This window comes from Varanus komodoensis, unplaced genomic scaffold, assembly GCF_004798865.1.
Source record: "Varanus komodoensis strain SLA01 unplaced genomic scaffold, ASM479886v1 scaffold45, whole genome shotgun sequence".
Lineage (NCBI taxonomy): Eukaryota > Metazoa > Chordata > Lepidosauria > Squamata > Varanidae > Varanus > Varanus komodoensis.
Window position 1 is genome coordinate 3,304,816 of NW_025336011.1, and position 22,412 is coordinate 3,327,227.

The 22,412-nt window shown below is 39.2% G+C and overlaps 1 protein-coding gene across 2 annotated transcripts in view; it reads right to left on the reverse strand.

Moving 5' to 3' along the window:
• Nucleotides 1-1,168: 1,168 nt before the first annotated feature.
• The window catches only part of ZNF652 (zinc finger protein 652), a 37,561-nt gene continuing 16,317 nt past the window's right edge, over nucleotides 1,169-22,412 (reverse strand). The window contains exons 2-6 of one of the 2 annotated variants that reach the window (XM_044444497.1): nucleotides 18,476-19,598; nucleotides 9,968-10,115; nucleotides 6,827-6,942; nucleotides 4,789-4,933; nucleotides 1,169-3,983 (exon numbers count right to left, since the gene is read on the reverse strand). In XM_044444497.1, coding sequence (XP_044300432.1) covers nucleotides 3,472-3,983; nucleotides 4,789-4,933; nucleotides 6,827-6,942; nucleotides 9,968-10,115; nucleotides 18,476-19,579 — 2,025 coding nt within the window. In that variant the 5' untranslated portion in view covers nucleotides 19,580-19,598 and the 3' untranslated portion in view covers nucleotides 1,169-3,471. Of the gene's footprint in view, nucleotides 3,984-4,788; nucleotides 4,934-6,826; nucleotides 6,943-9,967; nucleotides 10,116-18,475; nucleotides 19,771-22,412 lie in introns of those variants that run through there. The other variant, XM_044444498.1, reaches the window with a different exon arrangement.

A 22,412-nucleotide genomic window follows, 5' to 3' on the forward strand; every position in this document is an offset into this window, starting at 1 on the left:
AAAGAAGGAAAGCAATTCAATATTCAGTTTAGGCAAAATATGATGATTTAATTTCTAGTCTAGACAAATCCATTTTTAATACAGTTTGCCATTAAATCATGGCAAAAAGCAAGCACTGTGCCAGGGCAAAAGCCATTCTGTGACACACAGATACTGTAAAGTAAGGTGGCACTTGTGTTTGCAACCTGATGGAATATGCATTTTACAAACAAGTTTTAAAGTATTGCATTTGAAGTGTATCTGCAAGCCTCAAAACTAAGTTATGTTGTCAGAATAGAAAAAGATGATCTCAGAAAGGATTGATTCCAAGATCAGTCATATAGAAATGTAGTGATGGCAAATTATTGGTGCCCTTTGTTATTGAAAACTACCACCATTTTTTTACTTAAATAGATGGGTTATCCTTGTTTCCATCAAAACCAATACTGTACTAAGTTAGAGCATCAAAAGAATTAATATACCCTGTTTAAGTCTGCTTTTCACCAGCTTCTGAAATTATTCTGGAAGAGATGTGATGCAAAGGATTCTTCTGCAGCTTCCTTAAAATACTGGTACAACCGTCTCTGAAAATTCCTTAATTGATCTGGTCTATGCAGGTGTCATTTTCCTGGGCCAACCCACATAGTTTCAGAAACATCTTGGAAAATTTTGAGAAAAGACCCTCGGGTTGTTCCTTGACAGTGTAATTACTAAAATCAAAGAATAGTTTACAGCTATTATGAAACCAAAGCTTGATGTGCTTTGATGTATGCACACACAGTATGCTGTCTGTGGCCGTCCCATTCTTTCTGATGTTAAGTGTCTGCTGAACATCTCCGATTCATGTAGAGAACAGACCAATTCCCTTTATGGATGTGTTTATGTGTGTTTTGGAACTAATATATCAGGACAAAATTTAATCAGTAGATTGTAGATCCATAGATGTCTTTATCTCTGCAAGATGTGATGTTATAATGACATATGTTGAGGGATGCCAACCTCCACACAAAGGGCTTAGCTACTGCAAAATGGTAGGTGCAAACCTATCCACGCAAATGTGCAGTAACTTGATCTGCCGACCAACTTCATCTGTTTTTATATTAGGAATATAACTCTTAATGTATATAACATTCCCAACATTCAAACACTGCACACTTTTGAAGAAGGAAAAATACACCCATCTCACATATTAGGATTCATAAATAGCAGCCAAATACTGTAATTTATTGAGAAAACCATTTTTGCAAAACTGGATTACAACTGATTTTACCAAGGTGTTTTTTCCCTTTAAATGTATAAAAGTAGATTTAACTGGCCAGATTGTTGGCCTGTAGCATATCTACACAAAATTGTGGGTTTGCAAACATGACATGGAATGTATAAAACCATCCAGGGTAGCAGAAGATGGCGAACTGTTAAGAATTAATGATTCACTTTTATAGCTAGCTTTACTACCTACAAAAGAGAAGGAACAGATAAATGTTATCACAGCATCTTTAAAATACTTCTTTTTCAGAAAAAGGATGGGGGGTTAAGAGGCTTTCATTCAAATATGACTAGGTATGAAAAAGACCTAATACTATATTTAATGCAAAACCAAAATTAATAGATGGTAGAAATATAATTAAGAACCTCAGCAGTGCAATGACAATGGTCTTTCATTTATTCTGATGTAATATCCCTTAGACAAAACACCTAATTTTTTAAAAGGAGAAATGACATGCTGGGGTCAGCATGATGGTCTTTGGGTGGCTGAATTAAGTTTAGGGAAATTTAAACTATTTAATCATGAGGTTATCTCTGCCTTCTCCTCAAGGTGCCAATAGCTATTTCAGCTGCTTAAATGGTACTGTATTTTAACTTCCATTATCTACATCTGAATAACTCATGACTCTTTGCATTCGAACTAGTTCGCCACAATTTAGCGCCACTGGAGATTGAAAAAACACAACTATCAACTTGCTTAACATTCAAACATTTCTTTCCCATATATCTGTGAAACCTGAAGTTAAACCTGAAAGCAGTTATCTATCCTATATAATATGCATCATCATCTACACAGAAGACAGCATCAATGTGTGCACATACTCTGTGGTAAACATTTTTCAGCCAACATGGCAACTGCTTTCCTACCAGATCCTCAAATTCAGGTTTATTATTATTTATTATTTATTTTTTACAAAGTCCAGCCAAACAGCACCTTATTTGTGGTTCTCCACTTATCGCCTAATGAACTCAAGAAAAAATAAGCAGCATCAAATATGATTCCCAAATCAAGTCATACCTTATACACACTTCTATATAATGAACTAAGTTCTAACGTATGCCCAAGAAATGATAGCATACTAATTTGAAAACGCCACTTCTGGTTGAGTCTCTTCCCTCTGCAGCTTCATATTTAAATCCCCCCCACCCCAACCCTGAAAATGAAGAGTATGTTCTTTCAAAACGTTTCACGCTTCAGCCCAGCAGAGCTGAGTGACAAACGTTTATGGGAATACAGTAGTTTAATGATTTTGTCTAATAAAGCCCACGTGACACAGAAAGATAACCGTCATGTTAAGAACAATCCCCCACCCCCACCTATGAATAAGTTATATAAAGTCCTGAAATCATCTCCACTTTTGAGGCAGCCTTACCAGAGACTTCTTGGGTTCCTTTCTCTCCCCTACAAAGCACCTTTTTAGAGTAGTACAGATGTAAGAATAAGTTTTACTATAGAAGCTATCTGCATCTTTTTTTTCCTTAAAGAATCACATTTGAATGATTATAAAAAATTATCTATTGTAACAACATAGGTCCAGCTACACTGAAAAAAATTACACCGCTTATTCGAAATACATTTCATTTTAGAAACAGGCTACTAAATAGGTCTATACAAAAACTCTAAAATAATTTTTCTGTATTAAAATAAAGAGTGTGTTAGGAGAACTACTCAAACGAGATTAAGTTTCGCTTACTGTCTTTTTGCTATAATGCTTGATATTCTGCAACCATGTGGCTGGCTCACTCAATAACCAGCACACCTACACCCATCCACACAAGCGTGCACACACACACGCACACACACACACACACACACACGAATGAAAGCTGAAAAGAAATTAACAATACACAGTGATAATTAATGCTCTGGGATTTAGTCTCACAGTCTTTCTGATTAGTACAAAGGAAACCAGGCCCATCTCCTCTTTGAGGAGAAAGTCCAGGATATAAAAGCAAGCATACCTCATCAGCTGATATGAAATTATAAAAAATTCCACAAGTCTCAGTTATTCTGAAATCTATAAAAGTCAACAGTAAAACGTGCAAGCCAATTTGGGCTTCTGTCCTATTGGTTCCCCTGATGACCACTCTGCTGTACAAACAAGATGAATGCAAAGTACTTTCCCTTGGGGCTGCAAAAGATGCCACAAGTTTTCTTCGGGGGGGCAGAAGAGCACAGTTCCAGGTTCTCAAGACCAAGAGAATGGCGGGCAGAAGACAAAGCAGTTAGTGGTGCTGTACTGAACTGTTTTTTTCTGCTAGGTGTCGCAGAAAACTGTCCTCACCTTGGCCCCTATGATTTAAAGGCTCGCTCTTAAACAGAGCAGGAGGTGGAGGTAAATGGGGAACAGGGGGGACAGGAACAGGGAGGTGATGTGGATGGTGTGGGTGGAAGTGCAGGTGAGAATACGGATGGCGGGCAGAAAGTGTGCTCACTGCGTTCATACTGATTGGTGGAGTAGGGGCAGGAGCATTTGGTGTGTTTGCAACAGAGGGTACAGTGGTGGCAGGAGAGGTTGTGGCAAGTGGGATCTGGACAGCAGGTGGCACATTAACAGGACTGGTAACACGGAAGCACTTCTCCTTGTGTGCTTTAAGCATGTTGGAAAAGCGGAATCGCTGGCCACACACATCACATGGATATGGCTTCTCCCCTGTGTGAGTTCTGCGATGTCTCTTCATGTTGGGACGACTGGTGAAGCTTTTGCCACAAATTTCACAGATAAAAGGCTTCTCTCCTAATAAAAATTAAAGACAGAACTGAGGGATTTTATTTCATTTTTTGGTGCGTTAAGCATCTCAACCAGACTCAAGACTTTCGTTTATATAATTTTAATAAAAAGCACAGAACACTGATCTCCGATTAAGAAAGTTCCAAAGATTGAGAAATATAGTACCTAATGAGATGGATGAATCATATTTTACATTCAGAAAAAATAACATTGTTTCTTAGCTAAGGAACACCAGCACACTACTTTGGCTTCCACACCAAGTACTTTTATACTCTCCTAATTTCCCCATTTTCCTGCCTCTCACTGTAAAACTGGAGGAATCTACTCTCTCTGTTCTGTATAATTTTTCCCCAGCATTGTCACCTTGTCCTTATCTTTTAGCACTTATACTCTGATACATAACTGAAACTATCCTTGTTCCCCAAACTCCCTCTCAGAACACCTGTATTATGTTAAGGACTTTCTCCTTAAAACCAACCTTTTCCTGAGAAACCATTTTTTATAAAACTTAATTCCCAAATGAAATGTAATCTGAACACAGAAAATTCTATTTTCTGAAATGCTACTCTTGTTTCCCCGCCTTCTCTCCTTTCCTACCTGCCAAAATTTAAAATGGCACAGCAATCTACTCTTGTTTACCTTGCCTTTCTTTCACCATTGTGTATTGAGACCACATCGTCGTCGTCGTCATCATCATCATCAAGCAGTGTTGTTGGCTGACAAAGTAAATCTGATTTCACTGCTACTATAGTTTACTTTGACCTGTTTCATGTTGCACAACTTGATCGAAAACAAAAATGCATTCTCTTACCAGTGTGGGTTTTCATGTGTTCATCAAAGTACTGTTTCATGTTGAAATCTTTACCGCACCACTGGCACATAAACTGCTTGTGTCCAATGTGAATGCTCATGTGGGAGCGAAGTTGGTACTTGTACTGAAACCTTTCATCACAGTTCTACAGCAGACAAAAAGAAACAAACCTTTCTTTGTTGGAATCACATGCAAGTTACAGGGCAGTCCACAGTTAAGAAATTCAATTAGTGCTCATTTAAATATATTTTATACATCACTTCACCACCCAAGTTTCAAAGTGGCTAACAATACATCTTAGCACAATTAAAATAAATATTAAAAATTGGAATGCAATGCTGCCCAATATGCAAATCAACTCTGGAGATTATCTGGTCTCAAAATGACAGCCACACTGTAAGTCAAAATCTTACAGGGTAACTGTTAACAAATGAATTAAAGAAAATTATTCCTCAAAGCAAGATGGAAAACAAAAAAGTGACTTGGATAAAAAGAAATGAAGAGATTTTAAAAGATATCTATTTAAAAGCCAACTTACCAAGACTTAAGCTCTTAGCATCAAAAGTAATTTACAATTGGACTGATGCACATACTCATACATAAAGTTAACAACCAAGTGCAGCTATAAGGCAGAGGAATACAAAACCTTGCTTACATTTTGTATGGCCCCTCATTCATTTGTGCAAATAAGAAAACAGTGGAGGAAGGAAGCAACATTTTTATAATACTTTTCTTTAAGCGGAGTCTCTGGCCAAGTTCACACAAGATGACAACCCACTCTTCAAGTAAGCTATGCAAAGCTAATGGAATAAACCATGGTATGCCTAACAAATGACTGGGCTCTACGTGGGTTGTCCCCCTTGCTCTTCGCGCAGGTATTCCAGCCACTGCACAATCCATCTGCTCTCCTCTCCCCACTCTGACTGTGAACACTTGAAACCTGAGTATGTTCCTGTCAAAACCCCCTGTCAAAAACACTGTTTGAAAGAAAGCCTTACTTCTAATAGCTTTCAAAATGAAGCCTTCCCATTAATGGGGTGGGTTTCATTTTTCCAATTTCCTGAACACTTAGAGTCTCAAGAAAGGGTGAAAAATGTGGAGAACACTGAGAACTATCTGATCCAACCTGAAACCTAGAAGATCTCACTGCAAACCTCGTTATCTACTCATTACCCCTAATATAAGCAAAGACCTTCTCATGACTTTGTTTTCACAGGAAGGCTTCATTTTTAAATGTTAACAAAGTAAAATAGTTGTAGCCTCTATGGATGCCAGCTATCATAACAGTAGGCACTTTTCAGGAAACTGATCAGGCAAGGCTTCAAATTTTAGGTACTGCAAGTTTGTAGAAGTGCACATTTCTGGAGCATAAAGAAGAATTTTTTTAATATCCAGGTGAATCAGCAAAATCCTCTTCAATGTGCCATTTGAGCACTTTGAGGGGTCTGACCCTTTAGAGTTTGTGAAAAGTGGAAATGGAGAAAGAACTGGGGAAAGTTGAGTTCTGATTACAGTGCGGGGAAATGAACCAGTGACAGTCATTCCAAAGAGCTGCTTGGGCACTTGATGTAAAAGCTGTCACTGGGAGTAGCCTGGGCAAGCTTTAAAAAATAGAGGTGCTGCTACTCTTGCCAAGTGACTTGCTTGCTACCTCCTTGGACCCACAAGGGGATCGGTGTTCTGAGTTTGGATGACATGCCGACCTACTGTGAAGCCAACAACCCTGAGAGCAAGTGATGCCTTATCAATGTGGCTTGCTGGCCCAGAATAAGCCCCCCTGCAGGAAGCAGTCCTGATTTCCAGTCACAGAAAACCCAGTGATTTGAATTTAAACAATCACCATGAGTCACCTCTCTATTAAGGGAAGGGCACCTCTGCACTCATAACCTGCCTATGGTGCTAGACTTGGACAGGGTTTTCATCTGATGTGGCAACATTCTTATCACATATCTGACCTCAGCATTCATTCACTACAATGTTCATGCTTTCCAAATTCCAAATCATTTCCATTTCCACACTGAACTGGCATAGTTCATACCTCACATCGGAAAGGCTTCTCTCCAGAATGTTGCAGGGAATGAACCTTCAGTGACATACTGCGTTTGAAGGATTTTCCACAGGTTTCACACGTAAATGGCATGTCTTTAGTATGTGCTGAAATGTCAGATTAGGGAACAAAAGTTTATATGCCAAAAAGCAGATAGCTTAGTTTACACAATCACTTATGGAATACTGTATCCTATGTTCTATCTACAATTCCACAAGAATGGGGTAGTAATTTTTACCTCTCTAGTGTGGTGGGTTAAAGCATGATGTAGGAAAGAACCGCAAACCCACACAATTCAATCTTAAATACTCAGGCAGGATCCACCATGCCAATGTGTGAATAATGCTAACTGATATTTTCATTAAAAGAAATATAGTAACCTTCAAGCCAAATTGATTAACAACAAATAATATCATTCTGATATAAATAAAATAAAAGTATCACAATAAAAATCAGTAATTAAAAGCTGCAGTTAAACTCAGAACCTAAAAGCTTGTTCCCGTGTCTTAAAGTTGGCATAATGTTGCATGTACCCATTAACAGAGGTATCCAGAGAACTGGCTGATCCAGTTATATTAGATGGATTTCAGCTCTTTAGGTATGAGGAGACACACAAGGTACTTGGATGAATTCAAACAACTACTTGCATGTTCAACCTTTAGCCCATCTAATAAAGAGCTCCTTTAAATTCCTCCTTAAGAGAGGGGGTGGTACCAGAGTCACTAAAAGTAGCAGCCATCATGTCATAACTACAAAAATTTAACCTAGACCAGAAGTGGAGAACAAGTCAGTAACATCTCTTTCTTAAGCAAGGTGCTTAAGCTCATGGTTGATCAACTTCATGTGTTCTTGGATGAAGCTGATTTTCTACAAGGATTTCAATCTGGCTTTAGGCCTGGACAGAAACTACCTTGGTTGCCCTGTGGGATGATCTTTGCTGAAACAGAGATGTTGGAATGGGACCCTAGTGGTTTTATGGGACCTCTCAGTGGTTTTGGATCTTGTTGAATATGGCTCCTTATGAAGTGGCTATCTAGGTTGAGAGTTGGGTGCCTTGTTTTACAGTGGATCCATTTCTCCTTGGATGGTCACTTCCGGAAGGTGGTGCTGGAGGACTGCTGCTTTTTTTCATGGCAATCACATCACAGTGTTCTATAGGGTTCAATTTGATCCCCCATGCCATTTATCATCTACATGAAACAGCTAGGAGAGGTTATCAAAGGATGTGGATTGAAGCACCATCAATATGCTGATGACATCCAGCTCCACCTCTCCTTTTCATCAAACCCAGGAAGGAAGACTGTCCAGAACTGGTGCCTGAACAAGGTAAAGGACAGGATGAAGGCGAGCAAATTGAAACTCAAACCAGCCAAAAAGGAGGTACTGTTGCAGGTAGCTAATCTGCTGGGCTGCGAGGGAGGGGGTCCTGTAGAGGGGGGTCTAGGTTCTCCCTGAAAGATCAGGCACAGAGTTTAGGGGTGCGCCTAGATCTACCATTGCCATTTGAAGCCCAGCTGATAAGTACTTTTTTTAGCATATCTCTGAAAAGAGATAGCCTGGCAACCTCCTGGTTAGATTTCTGTAGTGCACCATATGTAGGGCTATCTTTAAAGACAGTTCAGAAACTTAAACTACTTCAAAACAGAGCTGCTAGTTTACTAACTGGGGCAAGAAAATACGATCATGTGATGTCACTACACTGTCAGCTTCTAGTCCATTTTCAAACCAAATTCAAAGTGTTGGTGTTGTGTTTAAAGTCCTAAACAGTTTGGGACTGTTTCCTTCTATAAGTACCTGCTCAGACCCTTAAGTCTTCTTCAGATGCCCTCCTGTGGGTAACCCTGATGAAGGAACCTGGACAGGTGGCTACAAAATTGGGTGCTTTCTCAGTTATGAAATGAACTCCTCTAAAACGTATGCTTGATGCTTACATTGTTATACTGTCATCAGGCAAAGACCATTCTTTTCTCAAGCATTTTAGGGACCTATTCTAGATTTTTATGGCTGTTTGCTTTTTTATACTGCAATGTATTTTATATTTTTAATTGTTTGTTTAGCATTTTGATCTTTTAACTGTTTGCGATCTGCCCAGAGAACAATGATTAATGGATGCATTAGAAATGCAATAAATAATAAAAATCTGACACCAGTGTCAAAAGAACCTACAAGTTCATAGGACAATAGTTGATTTGGACAAAATGACTCAAATGAGCATACATCAAAAGTAGCAAAGATGAAAATCCTATACATTTGACTATAAGGGCTTCTTTCTGCCTCTAAATTAGGATAAAACCCGGAACATACATTAACTGCCCACTTAGATTTTTTAAAACCAAAGAGAAAAGCAGCTTTTTACCATCAAGCCCTCTCTACCCAACACCAATTCTATGCTCAAACTTCCTTGCCAACTTATTTTGTCAAACTAATCCCTCAGAACCACATCTTAAACAAGGGCCAGATTTTGCAGAGAAGAGGTTAAACTAAGAAGGCCACCATCCACTTTCCTTTGGACTCACTGAGAAGCAGATACTGGCAACCTTTGATGATATTCCTCTCCCCCAGTTATACTGACCACATTGTGCCACATTTGTGATGTAATTCTTCTTAAATTGTCTCTGGACCAAGATACTTGATCCACAGGCAGCAGGAAGGTTGTTAGTCCTAATCAGCAATATAATACAAATCTTGGTGATAATTTCATCATACAATAATTAACTGAACAACAGGATATCCTTTTTCAGCATATGCAGCTACATCAAGATATAGAATCTCTTGGCTACATGCAGGTTGAACCATAAAACTGCTTTCTCTCAGCTTCATTTACAGCTTTCACACATCACAGCTCCTGCACTGGGCAGATTTTACAAGCCAACTGAAAATGGACAGTCTGCCTTTAAAAATTCCAAACTGAGATGCCAATGGCTGATTGCTGTGCCTCCACAATTCTGGGCCTCAGCTGCAAATAAGGGTGGCAATGGATGAGGGCACAGTATTATGCAGAGTTATGAATACCATTTATTTATTTATAAACATGGCAGGGACTCACAAATACTACAGGGAAATCCATTGAATAGCCCCAGAATCCAGTAGCAGAAAAGTAAGAAAGCCTATATATTGGCTGCAAAAACTCACCAACCATGTGCTTTCGCACGTGAGCCATAGTGTAGAACTTCTTTTCGCATATCTCACAGGAAAATTTTTTCTCTGCATATCCATGGACAATCTTGATATGCTCATGGAGGGACCATAGCTTCTTGAACGATTTATTACAGGAAACACACTGAATGGATGGATGGAACAAAGAAGCACAATTCAAATGGCTTATTTCAGATGGTACAAGGAAGCTGTAACCAAACTGAAACAAATATACAAGAAAGGAGACCATATTTTTTATACATTATTTTGTAGCAGCCACTAAATACCACCCACTCCAGTTTTCTATATTTCTTAAGATATAACTTCAGTGGATAACCAAAAGTCCATCAATGTACAACGCCATCTGCTGATTCCTTGAGAGCAGAACAACAATTCAGATTTCAAGAACCTGGTGGTTATGCAATGGTTCAATCAATCTGGCTCTGATGGAGGAAAACATCTTCTAACACTGGTGCCAGAGTAGGAAATTAGACTGAATTAATTTAGTCTAAGTTTAAACCAGTTTAAACAGGTAAACTGACTCCTGTTTAATAACTAAATCTACCTTACTACTTCTGGGTTAGAAGCAATAATATTCTGATAGAAGTTTGGAAAGTCCGTATTATATGACCAAAATAGATTATTCAAAGTAAACTGTATCTGCATTTTTTATTCAGGGTGCAGAAATCAGGGTGCAGAAATCAGGTAGTTTGGATGAAGGATGGAATAGAGAAGACATTCAAATGTTTTCCTTTGATCAATGATTTATAGCGGACCACACATAAAAAGGATAATTTGATTTGCAACAATGAGACTGGTAATTAGTTGCAAAAGGGAGTAATTCTAACAATTCTGTATTTAATTAGTTAGTGGTTCATTACCTTTTTAACAATTTATATCTCACTTTTCTCCATTAAAAATGGATCCAAATGGGGTACAAAATTAAAATCAGATAAAAGCTGCAGGTCACACAACTAAATGCAAATAAAATATAATGATGCAATTTGCATCATCATGATATGCACTGAGAATGTATATAGCTGTTGTTGTTAGTCGTGAAGACGCGTCCGACCCATCTTAATACAACCTCTAATGGCCCAGATATGCATCGAACGAAAGGGTAGTCTAAACTCAAAACAATGAAAACTCTGTACCAAGAAAAACTGAATTGCCATTTGTATAGATTATTTAAAATACACATCAAGTATAGTTTGTACAAGTTGAAGAAGCACCATTTTTTTTAAAAAGACCAGTATTTGGAGAAAGTATGAAATAATAGCACTGAAAGTTTCTACCTCAATCACTAGCATTGTGGCTGGATTCTTCAAATGGATTGGCTTTCTACATAATCCAGATTAGTGTAATCTAACTTGTGACTCTCAGCTAATTTGTTTGCGCTTTCCCATCCAGACTGGGTGTTTATAGACAGAAGTTGCAGTTCCAACTGAAGAAAGCATGTGGTTTTTGAGCAAGAGGTTTGTCCAGGCTAAAACAGGGTATAACAAAGTTGGAGCTGGTAAAGCAGGAACTTCTGGGCCTCAACCCACTTGGCTCACACGTGCCAAAAATGTCACATCCACTTAATAGTCAGGATAGGTGTAAAATCAGAAACTGGCAAAGGATTCCTTGGAGGACTAAGTAAACACTCCAGTACTAGATCCCCAACAGTGATAATGAGCACAGACCCATCATAATATCTGAGGCATTCTGAAGCAAAAACAGATTCTTTGACTATGGTTTTTATCCTCAATGTGTATGAAGAACACCAGCCCAGTTAGTCTTCCTCTTGTGGAAAAATCACCATCTAACTGACAGAAGCTATAGAAAAGACCCACAATCAGAGCATCTGAAGGTTCCCCTGTAGTTCACAGATTATAATGATGAACAAGCTGCTGGCTTCAGAGTACTAGAATCCTCAGGTTGCAAAGCAAGCAGTTGCTAGTCCATGGTCTTGCTGATGCTAACCAACCTGTTGAGTCCATATTTTCATATTCTTCCACAGATACTGAAGATGAAACTCAAATACTTTGGCCACCTAATGAGAACAATTGACGGCAAAAAGAGAAGGGGACGGCAGAGGTTGAGGTGGCTAGATGGAGTCACTGGGGTGGTGGGTGTGGGCTTGGGTGGACTCCGAGGGATGGTGGAGGACAGAAGAGCCTGGAGGAATGTTGTACATGGGGTCATAATGGGTTGGGAACAACTTTGTGACTAAACAACAGCAAATCTCTACCGGGCTCCTTGGAACAACAATACCTGACCTTAATCCACCTCATAATCACAAATCCATCCCCTAACCCCAGAAAGAGGTAGATATAGCAGTTTCTTCCTAGAATTCATCCTTCACTGATATGGGAAGATTGCCCTAAAACGAACTGGCTCTCCAAGGGATGCAATTCTAGAAAAACCTGTCATGGTGTAGCAATCCTGGTAGAGTAACTCTGCACTACAACACATGACACAATGACCTCTCACACAGTTTCCAGATTAAAAGACATTATGGTAACTTTCATACATTTATCCAGTATCATTTTTAAAACCAACATGCTTAAGCAAATTCAAAGTGCTTATCAAAATATATTGGGTAGTTTTATCCAAAATGTTCCAGATACTTTAAACAATCACATTAGAATCTAGTAGAGGATAAAGCCACAATGCATCAAGTAGCACAAGATGAACATCAAGCATTACTTGCAACATTAATGGGTCAACCTGATTCATATTTACTCAGAAGTTTTCTACACTACTATGCAAAGTTTTCAAACTTAAATTATGTTTTAACAAGGTTCACATATATTCTTCATGCATTTGCTAAACAACTGTTCAAAAATGACTGCTAAACTATGAACATTTACAGCTACAGGAAGAATGCAACAGGACATTTATACCTCTGCCAGTTCTCTTACATCCCACCAATTGTATAAGTAGTTCCTATTACTTGCACAAGATTGATTTAATGCTTCCAGGGCAATCTGAAATGAGCAGAAACACCCATGACTGGAAAGAAATAGATAAGGTGATGCTCACATAAGGAAGCTCCACTGAACTGCCTCCTTCTAGCAACAAGTGCTTTCATCCATTTTGGCTTTCCTCTAAAAAGCACTAAATCCTCCTTACATAAACAGTGGGTTCCACTTGCACAACAAAATTGGCAAGACTCATTGCTTGCAGAAGGGAATTGGTGGGCCAGAAAGAATTGGCTGGAGTGTAAGCACTCCACTGGATTTTGTTCTATATCACTACTTACACGATTTTATGTTTATAACCAGATTCTGAATCTCTTCATTGTACTGGATATAGTTTGCATGTTTTCCTTTTTTAACTATAGAGGGAATGTCTTCAAAATATTTCTATACAGGTTTTTTTTAAAGATCAGATCCCATGACAGTTTGTGAAGTATGGAAGCACAGGCACCTGCAGAAATTATACCAGTTGGTCTTATTTTCAGTGTTACTACTGCTAGTGACTCAGCAGACTACAAGCAGTTTCATTCAAGAAGTGAACATGAAATACCCATGTTTAGTTGATAAAATTGTATATATTCGTACTTAAGAATGAACAAATGGAGAAAATTATGGTATATAGCATGCTGAAGACAGACTACATCCTGGCCTCTATGAACAATTTTATAATGAAGTGAAATCTAAGAAACATTTTTCTATGCTTGACTTACAGGCTTTTCACTGTAGTCTCTATGTTTTCAGTGATGTTCCAGAATTTTTTCAATATGTTTATAGATCTTTTTCCTGGTTAATCTGAGCCCATTTAGCAAAGCATATTTACACCTTTATAGTCCCAAACAAGATTTATTTTTTATACTTTTTTTTCACAATTAAGGTATTTCTCAGTGAAAGCTGTTAATTACCAATTGTCATGGTGGCTAACAATTATTACGGTCATAAGCTATCAAAAAAGGTTACCTCATTTAACCATTCCATTAAGAGTAACTATAACCCTTTTTCAGACTTTTTTTAACCCTTAGCCCATGGATTATTGTATAAAACTTAAACTAAATAATGAATCTAATTTCTGCTTAATATAACATTGCTGGCCAGTTTCATACACTATGACAACCCATAGTGAGAGGATGAATACGCAGAAGGGTGCCCAAAGGTGTCAATTTAAGTCACAATGATGCCAGTGACCTTAAGGCAACTATTCTCAAATGAAGGAATTTCAAAGGGAGGCCGCAAATACTGGATTACAGTTTATCTAGGGTTTCACTTCTATCTCCTGTGCTTGGTATCAAGATTTTTTTTCCACATTATGTGTTTATTAGCTTATCAAATGCCATGATATTTGGTTTACTAATAGCATTGTAAATAGCTATTGTTAAAAGGAACCACAGTCTGTATTCTTCGCATTTCTCATCTCAGTGCTTACAATTCTGCTCCATCCCAAAGACATGCCAACTTAGAATAAATCTTCATGCCTCCAATGACATGGACCCAATTTCATGAACATTTCTACCATAATATACCTATCTGTCTTTAAGATACTACAAGCTTGTTTTTGCTGAAACAGACCAACTCAAGTGTCCCTCTAGAAATAAGGCAGCATTATCAGGAAATTCATGCTTCATATATAAAAGGAGAAGTGACAAATTGTCAGAAAATGAGCAATAAAAAGTCTGAACATTTGCTAAAACGAAATGCAGATTTTATTTAGTTAAAACATTTCAGACAGGAGGATTAATACGCAAGGTTATCTATGCTGTAAGAAAGGTCTTCCCATGCATGTGTGTAGGCAGGCACCAAAGAATATGAATATATTTTCCATTTAAAAAGACTTGAGGAAAGGTTGCAATATGATATAGATTTTATATAGTTTAATATAGAAAAAACGTCAAGGAAAGAGATGGTAGAGGTCTATCATTGAATAGAGAAAATGGATATATTTTTCCTCCCTCTCTTACAATACTAAAACTCAGGGTCACCTAATGAAACTGACTGATAGGAGGAATCACTTTGTCACACAATGCATTTATAGAATTCATTGTTATAATATATAACAACTAGCTTACAATGACTTTGGCTGCGGGGTGTCAACAAATTCGTAGAGATGCAGTGATCGAGTTCACGTATCACCAATAACCGACTTAACAATCTGTAGGTTGTTTAGTGCAATGGAAATAGGTGCAGGAAGGAGGAACTAGTGTCCATGCTCACTCCTGCTGGGTTTTCAGCAATGCATGGTTTGTTAACAATGAGTTGCCGGTGACATGTGAACCAGATCAAAGGTTATTACTCATGACAGCTACGTGCATCCTCCAGCTTCCAAGGTAGTAACCACTTAACACCAACAGCTGGGAAGTACAATGAGAGTGGGCTGTAGTAGGTTTCTCAAAGACATTTTGTTTGCTTTGCTGGAACAAAATACCAGACTAGACAGGCCTTTAGCCTGATCCAGCAAGGCTCTTTGCATGTTCTCATGGCAACTTTTAGCATGCCAATTGTCTAATGGCACTGAATTGTCCCACTAGCACATTCCTGTTTTTATATATTCATTCCCATTTTGTTCGCATAACAGAGAAGGGATCCATTTATCTGAATTTGACAAGCTTACTTTTCAGGAGTGCAGAGAAGTCAAAACTCAGTGTTTCAGGTTCTGTATAGAATCTGGATGGAAGAAACAAAGATTTGCTTCCTATGAGTCTGAGCAAATATACTTGAGCTGTGCAGTGAAGAGAAAATATTTCCTGAGCTGCTTTTAAAATTCCTCGCTGTATTTACTGAATATGTGTTTTTAAAAAAGGGAAAGAATTTGAACTGTCAAAAAATCACTGCAATTTTGGAAGGAGGAAATGTCCTGAAAGAATTTTTGAATGAGTTTTTGTTTTCTTTTACATGTATCCTATGGTTCTGCTAGTGGGGTGCACAGTATTTTTGAGATTTATTTTGTATGTTTAATATTTTATGTTTTTATTTTAGCTGTAGTTCTTCCTTAGTGGTATTATATATTGTAAAACTAATTTAAAAATAATTTTAAAATCCCCTCACTGTGATAGGAGCTGGGAGTCTAGCATAGCAATCTGTTCCTGCTTTGTAGCACCTTGAAGTGTTTCATCCTAGATTAATTTGTACACAGCTCTGGAATGCAGGTTGGGCTGAATGTAGATCTAAACTTAAGTGTGAGGTCTCTGGTGATCTACAGTAGTTAATTATTTTTGAGTCACTATTATTTAACAATCTGCTAACTGGAGCTACAGTATATCACAGAAGTGAGTACACCCCTCACATTTTGTAAGTATTTTATTATATCTTTTCATGTTGACAACCCTGAAGAAATGACACTTTGCTACAATGCAAAGTAGTGAGTATACAGCTTGTATAACAGTGTAAATTTGCTGTCCCCTCAAAATAACACAACGCACAGCCATTAATGACTAAACCAGCAACAAAAATGAGTACACCCCTAAGTGAAACTGTCCTAATTGGGCCCAAAGTGTCAATATTTTGTGTGGCCACCATTATTTTCCAGCACTGCCTTAACCCTCTTGGGCATGGAGTTCACCAGAGCTTCACAGGTTGCCACAGGAGTCCTCTTCCACTCCTCCATGATGACATCATGGAGCTGGTGGATGTTAGAGACCTTGCGCTCCTCCACCTTCCGTTTCAGGATGCCCCACAGATGCTCGATAGGGTTTAGGTCTGGAGACATGCTTGGTCAGTCCATCACCTTTACCCTCAGCTTCTTTAGCAAGGCAGTGGTCATCTTGGAGGTATGTTTGGGGTCATTATCATGTTGGAATACTGCCCTGCGGCCCAGTCTCCGAAGGGAGGGATCATGCTCTGCTTCAGTATGTCACAGTACATGTTGGCATTCATGGTTCCCTGAATGAATTGTAGCTCCCCAGTGCTGGCAGCACTCATGCAGCCCCAGACCATGATGCTCCCACCACCATGCTTGACTGCAGGCAAGACACACTTGTCATTGTACTCCTCACCTGGTTGTCACCACACACACTTGACACCATCTGAACCAAATAAGTTTATCTTGGTCTCATCAGACCACAGGACATGGTTCCAGTAATCCATGTCCTTAGTCTGCCTGTCTTCAGCAAACTGTTTGCAGACTTTCCTGTGCATCATCTTTAGAAGAGGCTTCCATCTGGGACGACAGCCCTGCAGACCAATTTGATGCAGTGTGCAGCATATGGTCTGAGCACTGACAGGCTGACCCACCACCCCTTCAACCTCTGCAGCAGCGCTGGCGGCACTCATACATCTATTTCCCAAAGCCAACCTCTGGATATGATGCGGAGCACGTGCACTCAACTTCTTTGGTCGACCATGGTGAGGCCTGTTCTGAGTGGAACCTGTCCTGTTAAACCGCTGTATGGTCTTGGCCACTGTGCTGCAGCTCAGTTTCAGGGTTTTGGCAATCTTCTTATAGCCTAGGCCATCTTTATGTAGAGCAACAATTCTTTTTTTCAGATCCTCAGAGAGTTCTTTGCCATGAGGTGCCATGTTGAACTCCAGTGACCAGTATGAGAGAGTGAGAGAGATAACACCAAATTTAACACACCTGTTCCCCATTCACACCTGAGACCTTGTAACACTAACGAGTCACATGACACCAGGGAGGGAAAATGGCTAATAATGCCCAATTTGGACAGCTTCACTTAGGGGTGTACTCACTTTTGTTGCCAGCGGTTTAGACATTAATGAATGTGTGTTATTTTGAGGGGACAGCAAATTTACACTGTTATACAAGCTGTATACTCACTTCTTTACATTGTAGCAAAGCGTCATTTCTTCAGGGTTGTCACATGAAAAGATATAATAAAATATTTACAAAATGTGAGGGGTGTACTCACTTCTGTGATATACTGTATATGCAAAAATATACACTTAGTATTAAACAAGTCTGCCTACCACTAATGTAAGGTGTATAAAAATGTGTATTCGAAAGGGTGCATATAAAAGCAAGAAGCCACCCAGTACCTGTGTGGTTCAAACCCCTTCCATTTGCTATACACTATGATTTTATTTACAGCTTTCCTACATGAAAGTGATTTCCATGCAAAAAAATATTCAATTGGGAAGTAACACCCAGTTTCATACCTCTCCTTAAGTGCTCACCAACGTAAGTTTTTCCCCTTCCTTATCAAAGCAAGCCATGTCTTGCGATGACCCACATTCTGCAAGCCATATTACCAAAATGCTTTAGTACACTGTTAGAACCTGAATTGCCTGGAAGCACAGAAAACTCAACTTTACATTTACACTCATGAACACTGGAAATCAATTTCTGCTCATACTAACAAGTGCACATTTGGCAAATTCCCCTGCAGTATCACATAGAAAAATCCTAAAAGTCAGCAGTTATGCCCTCCCCTCCCCCACATTCATGCAGATTAGTTTGCTCAGGTGTGCAAAAGGAAATGCTGATAGAAGTAGAAAGGCTTGGGACCTTGCTCTTCTCAAAGGATTTCCCCCCTTTCAAAGTGTCCAGGGGACAGCAGAAGGTAGGGAAATCTGGCAAGCAGGCAAGAGAACCTACCTGAATGTTTTTTTCACAGTCTGTTTGCTGGTGAAGGGAGAGCTCACTTTCTAGAACAAATTTCTTCCCACACTTGTCGCAGATCTGCATGCGCCTGTGAGTGACGTTCATGTGCTTCTCCAGATACCAGCGTGTGTTAAACACCCTGGGGCACTTCTCACAGGTCAAAGTCTCCTTTTCTTCACACTTTGATTTCTGCACAGGTGCCTTGGGCTCCTTTGCAGCTTTCTTCTTACGCTTGGGGGGCTCAATGCTTTTTCTACGGCCCCTTGTAGTTCTGGAAGTAGGGGAAGTTGTGGCGGCTGCAGCAGATGCAGCTCTCCTTGTCCTCCTTTGTGCAACACTATCTTTCTCCTCTCTTTGCTCTTTTTTCTTCTGCCTCTCATTTTCCTCATCATCATTACTGTCTTCAGTGGCCTCTTCCTCCCCACTGTCACCCTCCTCTTCCTCACTGCTGGTCTTAAGAACAGCAGTTTCTTTGGATTGGGAGGGGACCCCCTTCTCCCCTTTTGATACATTTAATGTTTGGTTGTTAAGGTTTACCTCTACTATTATCTGCTCCCTTTTGTAAGTCACTTCATCTTCCTCCTCGTCCTCCTCCTGCAAGTCGTCAGAGTTCTCCCTGTCTTCTTTCACGGCTCGGACCTCTCCTACTGTTCTGTCCTCCCTGAAATATGGCTGCTCTTCTCTTTCATGGAGATGTGGTTTACTTGCTTTTGGATCCACTAGTACGGAGTAAGGGCTCCCAGATTCCCGTTTGTACACTTTGGTGGACAAATCAAGTTCCTGGCTGGCACCATGATAGAAAGTGGGTGGCACTTGACCTCTGTCCTCTTGCGCCATCCCTGCTACAGGTGTGGTGCAGTTTTTAGCCATCTGCTGGCAAGAGCTGGCTGCTTCATTCATGGGGGCTCCCGATTCATTGAGCACCCTGTATTCCCAAATAGCAATGAAGTAACTCCTCTGGAACAAGATGAATTGTCGGAAATAACTAACACATGACCGCCTTTGGGGAGCAGAACACCAAAGCACGTGTAGGTCAAGGAACTCTGGTTTTACAGCACAAGGATTTCGGCAGCAGTTCGCAGGAAGAAAGCTGCCCATCAACAGCTGAACATTTTGTCTAGAAAAGAAGGAGAAAATTAAGTCAGTGGCTTAAACATAATTGAAGGAACTTATCCCTGAAATCATTTATTGCCTAATCTAAGCAGAGTACAGGATTTGCTGCACAAGTAGTTAACCATTTTCATTAATAATGGCCTATTCATCTTATTGCCTGGAGAGCAGAAGAAAGGTTTAATTCTTCTGGCAAGAATGTACCTTTCATCTGATCCTCAGAGCAATGGAAGGCTTTGAAATACAGTTCCAAAGAAAAGGTTCTGTCTGATTTAAAGATGGCATATCACAATTTAGTTAAAGCTAGCACATAAGAAATAGTTTTTCCTACCTTAGTCATTAGGCCTAATAATAAACATGCACATCAACATTGCATTCTCCCTATTCAATGTTTTTAACATAATAAAAGCTTGCCTACTTTTACAGGTCTACAACCAAATTGCAACAAATGCTACACAACTGAACTTGACTAACTGGGATGCTGAAGTTTCTTTTTTCAGTTTATATAATCAATCAAATCAATTCTTCTTTATTGAAAATACTTGAAAATATATTAGTTTACCCTGCAAAAAAATTTGGCAAGTAAAACAAACAAAAAAGAGAACTTTTCACATTAGAGAGCCAAAAATGCTATGCAGATTCTATGTAATCACACAATCAAAATGCAGAATTTAATATATTGTATAAAACGCAGCATATCCTGTAAATATTGGTTTTCATTTTTAGATGCTAAGATCACTTAATACTGATAGATAGTGTCTAGTCCAGAAAAAAGGTATGCTACAAATATCCTGATCTACATCCCACTTCCCCAACCTCTGGTCACGTCGGTTGAAGCTAATGGAAATGCCACTCCAAAGCACCGAGGGGTGGTCAGCATGTTACTTGCCTCTGTCCTTCGGAAATAGGAACTTAGGAAGCTATCATAGATCAGGTCATGCTATCTGTCCATCCAGCCCAGTACTATCTGCTCTGATTGGCATCAGGTGCCCAGATTCTTGGACATGGGGCTTTTCCCTCACTTGTTTCCTAATCCCTTTCACTGTAAATTCTAGGTATTGAACTTGGGACCATCTGCATGCAAGGCATATGCCGTACTACTAAGTCACAGAGAACAGGAGTGGGTGGAAATTCCAGTGGTAAGGAATGAAACAGGTTTTTGGTCCCCTCCACTGTTCCTCTCTTAGTCTGGCAGATACACAGATAATCAAATGCATGAATATTAACTTAATGTGCATAGTCTGTGTGTAGATTGTGGAATTTCTTATCTCCAATTTGCTATACTACTTTTTTACAGCTCAAAGAAAAAGCCAGACAGCAATTCCTAGAGTTAATCATCACAGTTTATGTAATTAAACACAGACACACCATTTATACAATTAAAAACACAGAGACCATACAATAAAATATAGTACAGCAAAATATAGAGAAGAGCAAAGATCAAACAATTTTCAAAAACCAACTGAAACAAGATATTTTTTTTAAGTAATGGGGGAAGATCTCAATCTTGAAACAGCAGGTATGGCCAGTGTACCAGCTAATGGCACTCTGGGCCATAGTTTGAATTTAGAAGCAGTGCTGGACCCTACAGTACCACTAAGCTACAAGCTTACAGGGGAGTACACCCAGTACCAACACATCTGAATCCAATCAATCTATCAGGTCTCCTCACCACCAACAGCTGCATGATTTGCACTGAGCTTAAGTTTATTCATCCTCATCGCTGACCAGACATGTGCATTCAGGAATCACAGTTTCTTGCCTGGGTTTCATAAAAGGATAAAAATAGAACTTGGTATCATCTGTGTAATGCGACATTAAAGTGGTTTAATGAGGCACAAATCAGAGGTGTAGAGCCAACCTGCCTTTAGAGACTTATATGGCTATCTCAAGGTACAAAGACACTCACCATGCAACCATTTCCTTTATAGAATGTAGGAATTTATGTAGAGGAAACATCATGAAAAGTGACTCTTAAGCAAGGGGAAAAGGGCACATTTGCTCCATCACTAAGGCAAAGCCATTCTTCATCAAGGCTGTACAGCAGCCCTGCAGAGGAATAACTCAAATGGAAATGCTGCAAAAAAGTACTGGTCAAGTACCAGAGAGTTAATTTCTGGCCATGATATAATAAGGGGTCCAGATTAATTCTGCCCGGCATGTACAAACCTGCCCCCTGCCAACTGCTAGTGCAATCTCTTCCCTTCAGCAACTGCAGCATTACAGTGTTTCCAAATAACTACCTTGCAGCACACCCATTCACAAACAGCTTAAGCTTTTACCTTGCAAAGTAAATCATGCTACATAACACTATTTGTTTACTGCTTGTTTCTAGATCAGGTAACATATAGCTTTAAACAGAACTGCATGTGCTCTGTGTGCCAAAAAATGCACAAATGAATTATTCAAATATAGCAGATTGCATTTTTGAGGGCATATACATGAATGGGCTTCTAGCAATGGTCAGTGAGTTTTTTAAAAAGTAGATGGTCATGAACATCAGGAACAATGGGTATTTGAAACAGAGTAAGATATTCTCGTCTTCTGAGAAAGACAGAGAGCTAAGTTCAGTTTTCCTAACCAAATAATCTATCTGTTCAATAGGTAGTTTGTTTCTCTGGAAATGTAAATCCTACAATTCTCACCATGCTGGGAGTTTTCAGTTGAATCATGCACAGGATACTTAAAGCAAATGATTTGCTTCTCATCCAATTTCTTTCAATAATAAATAGCCAAGGCACTGTGATTTAGCAGTGTAGTTTGTGCTTGCTTAGTTACTGGCCTAGAAAGATGACCCAGAGACTATGTTGTTCCCAAACAT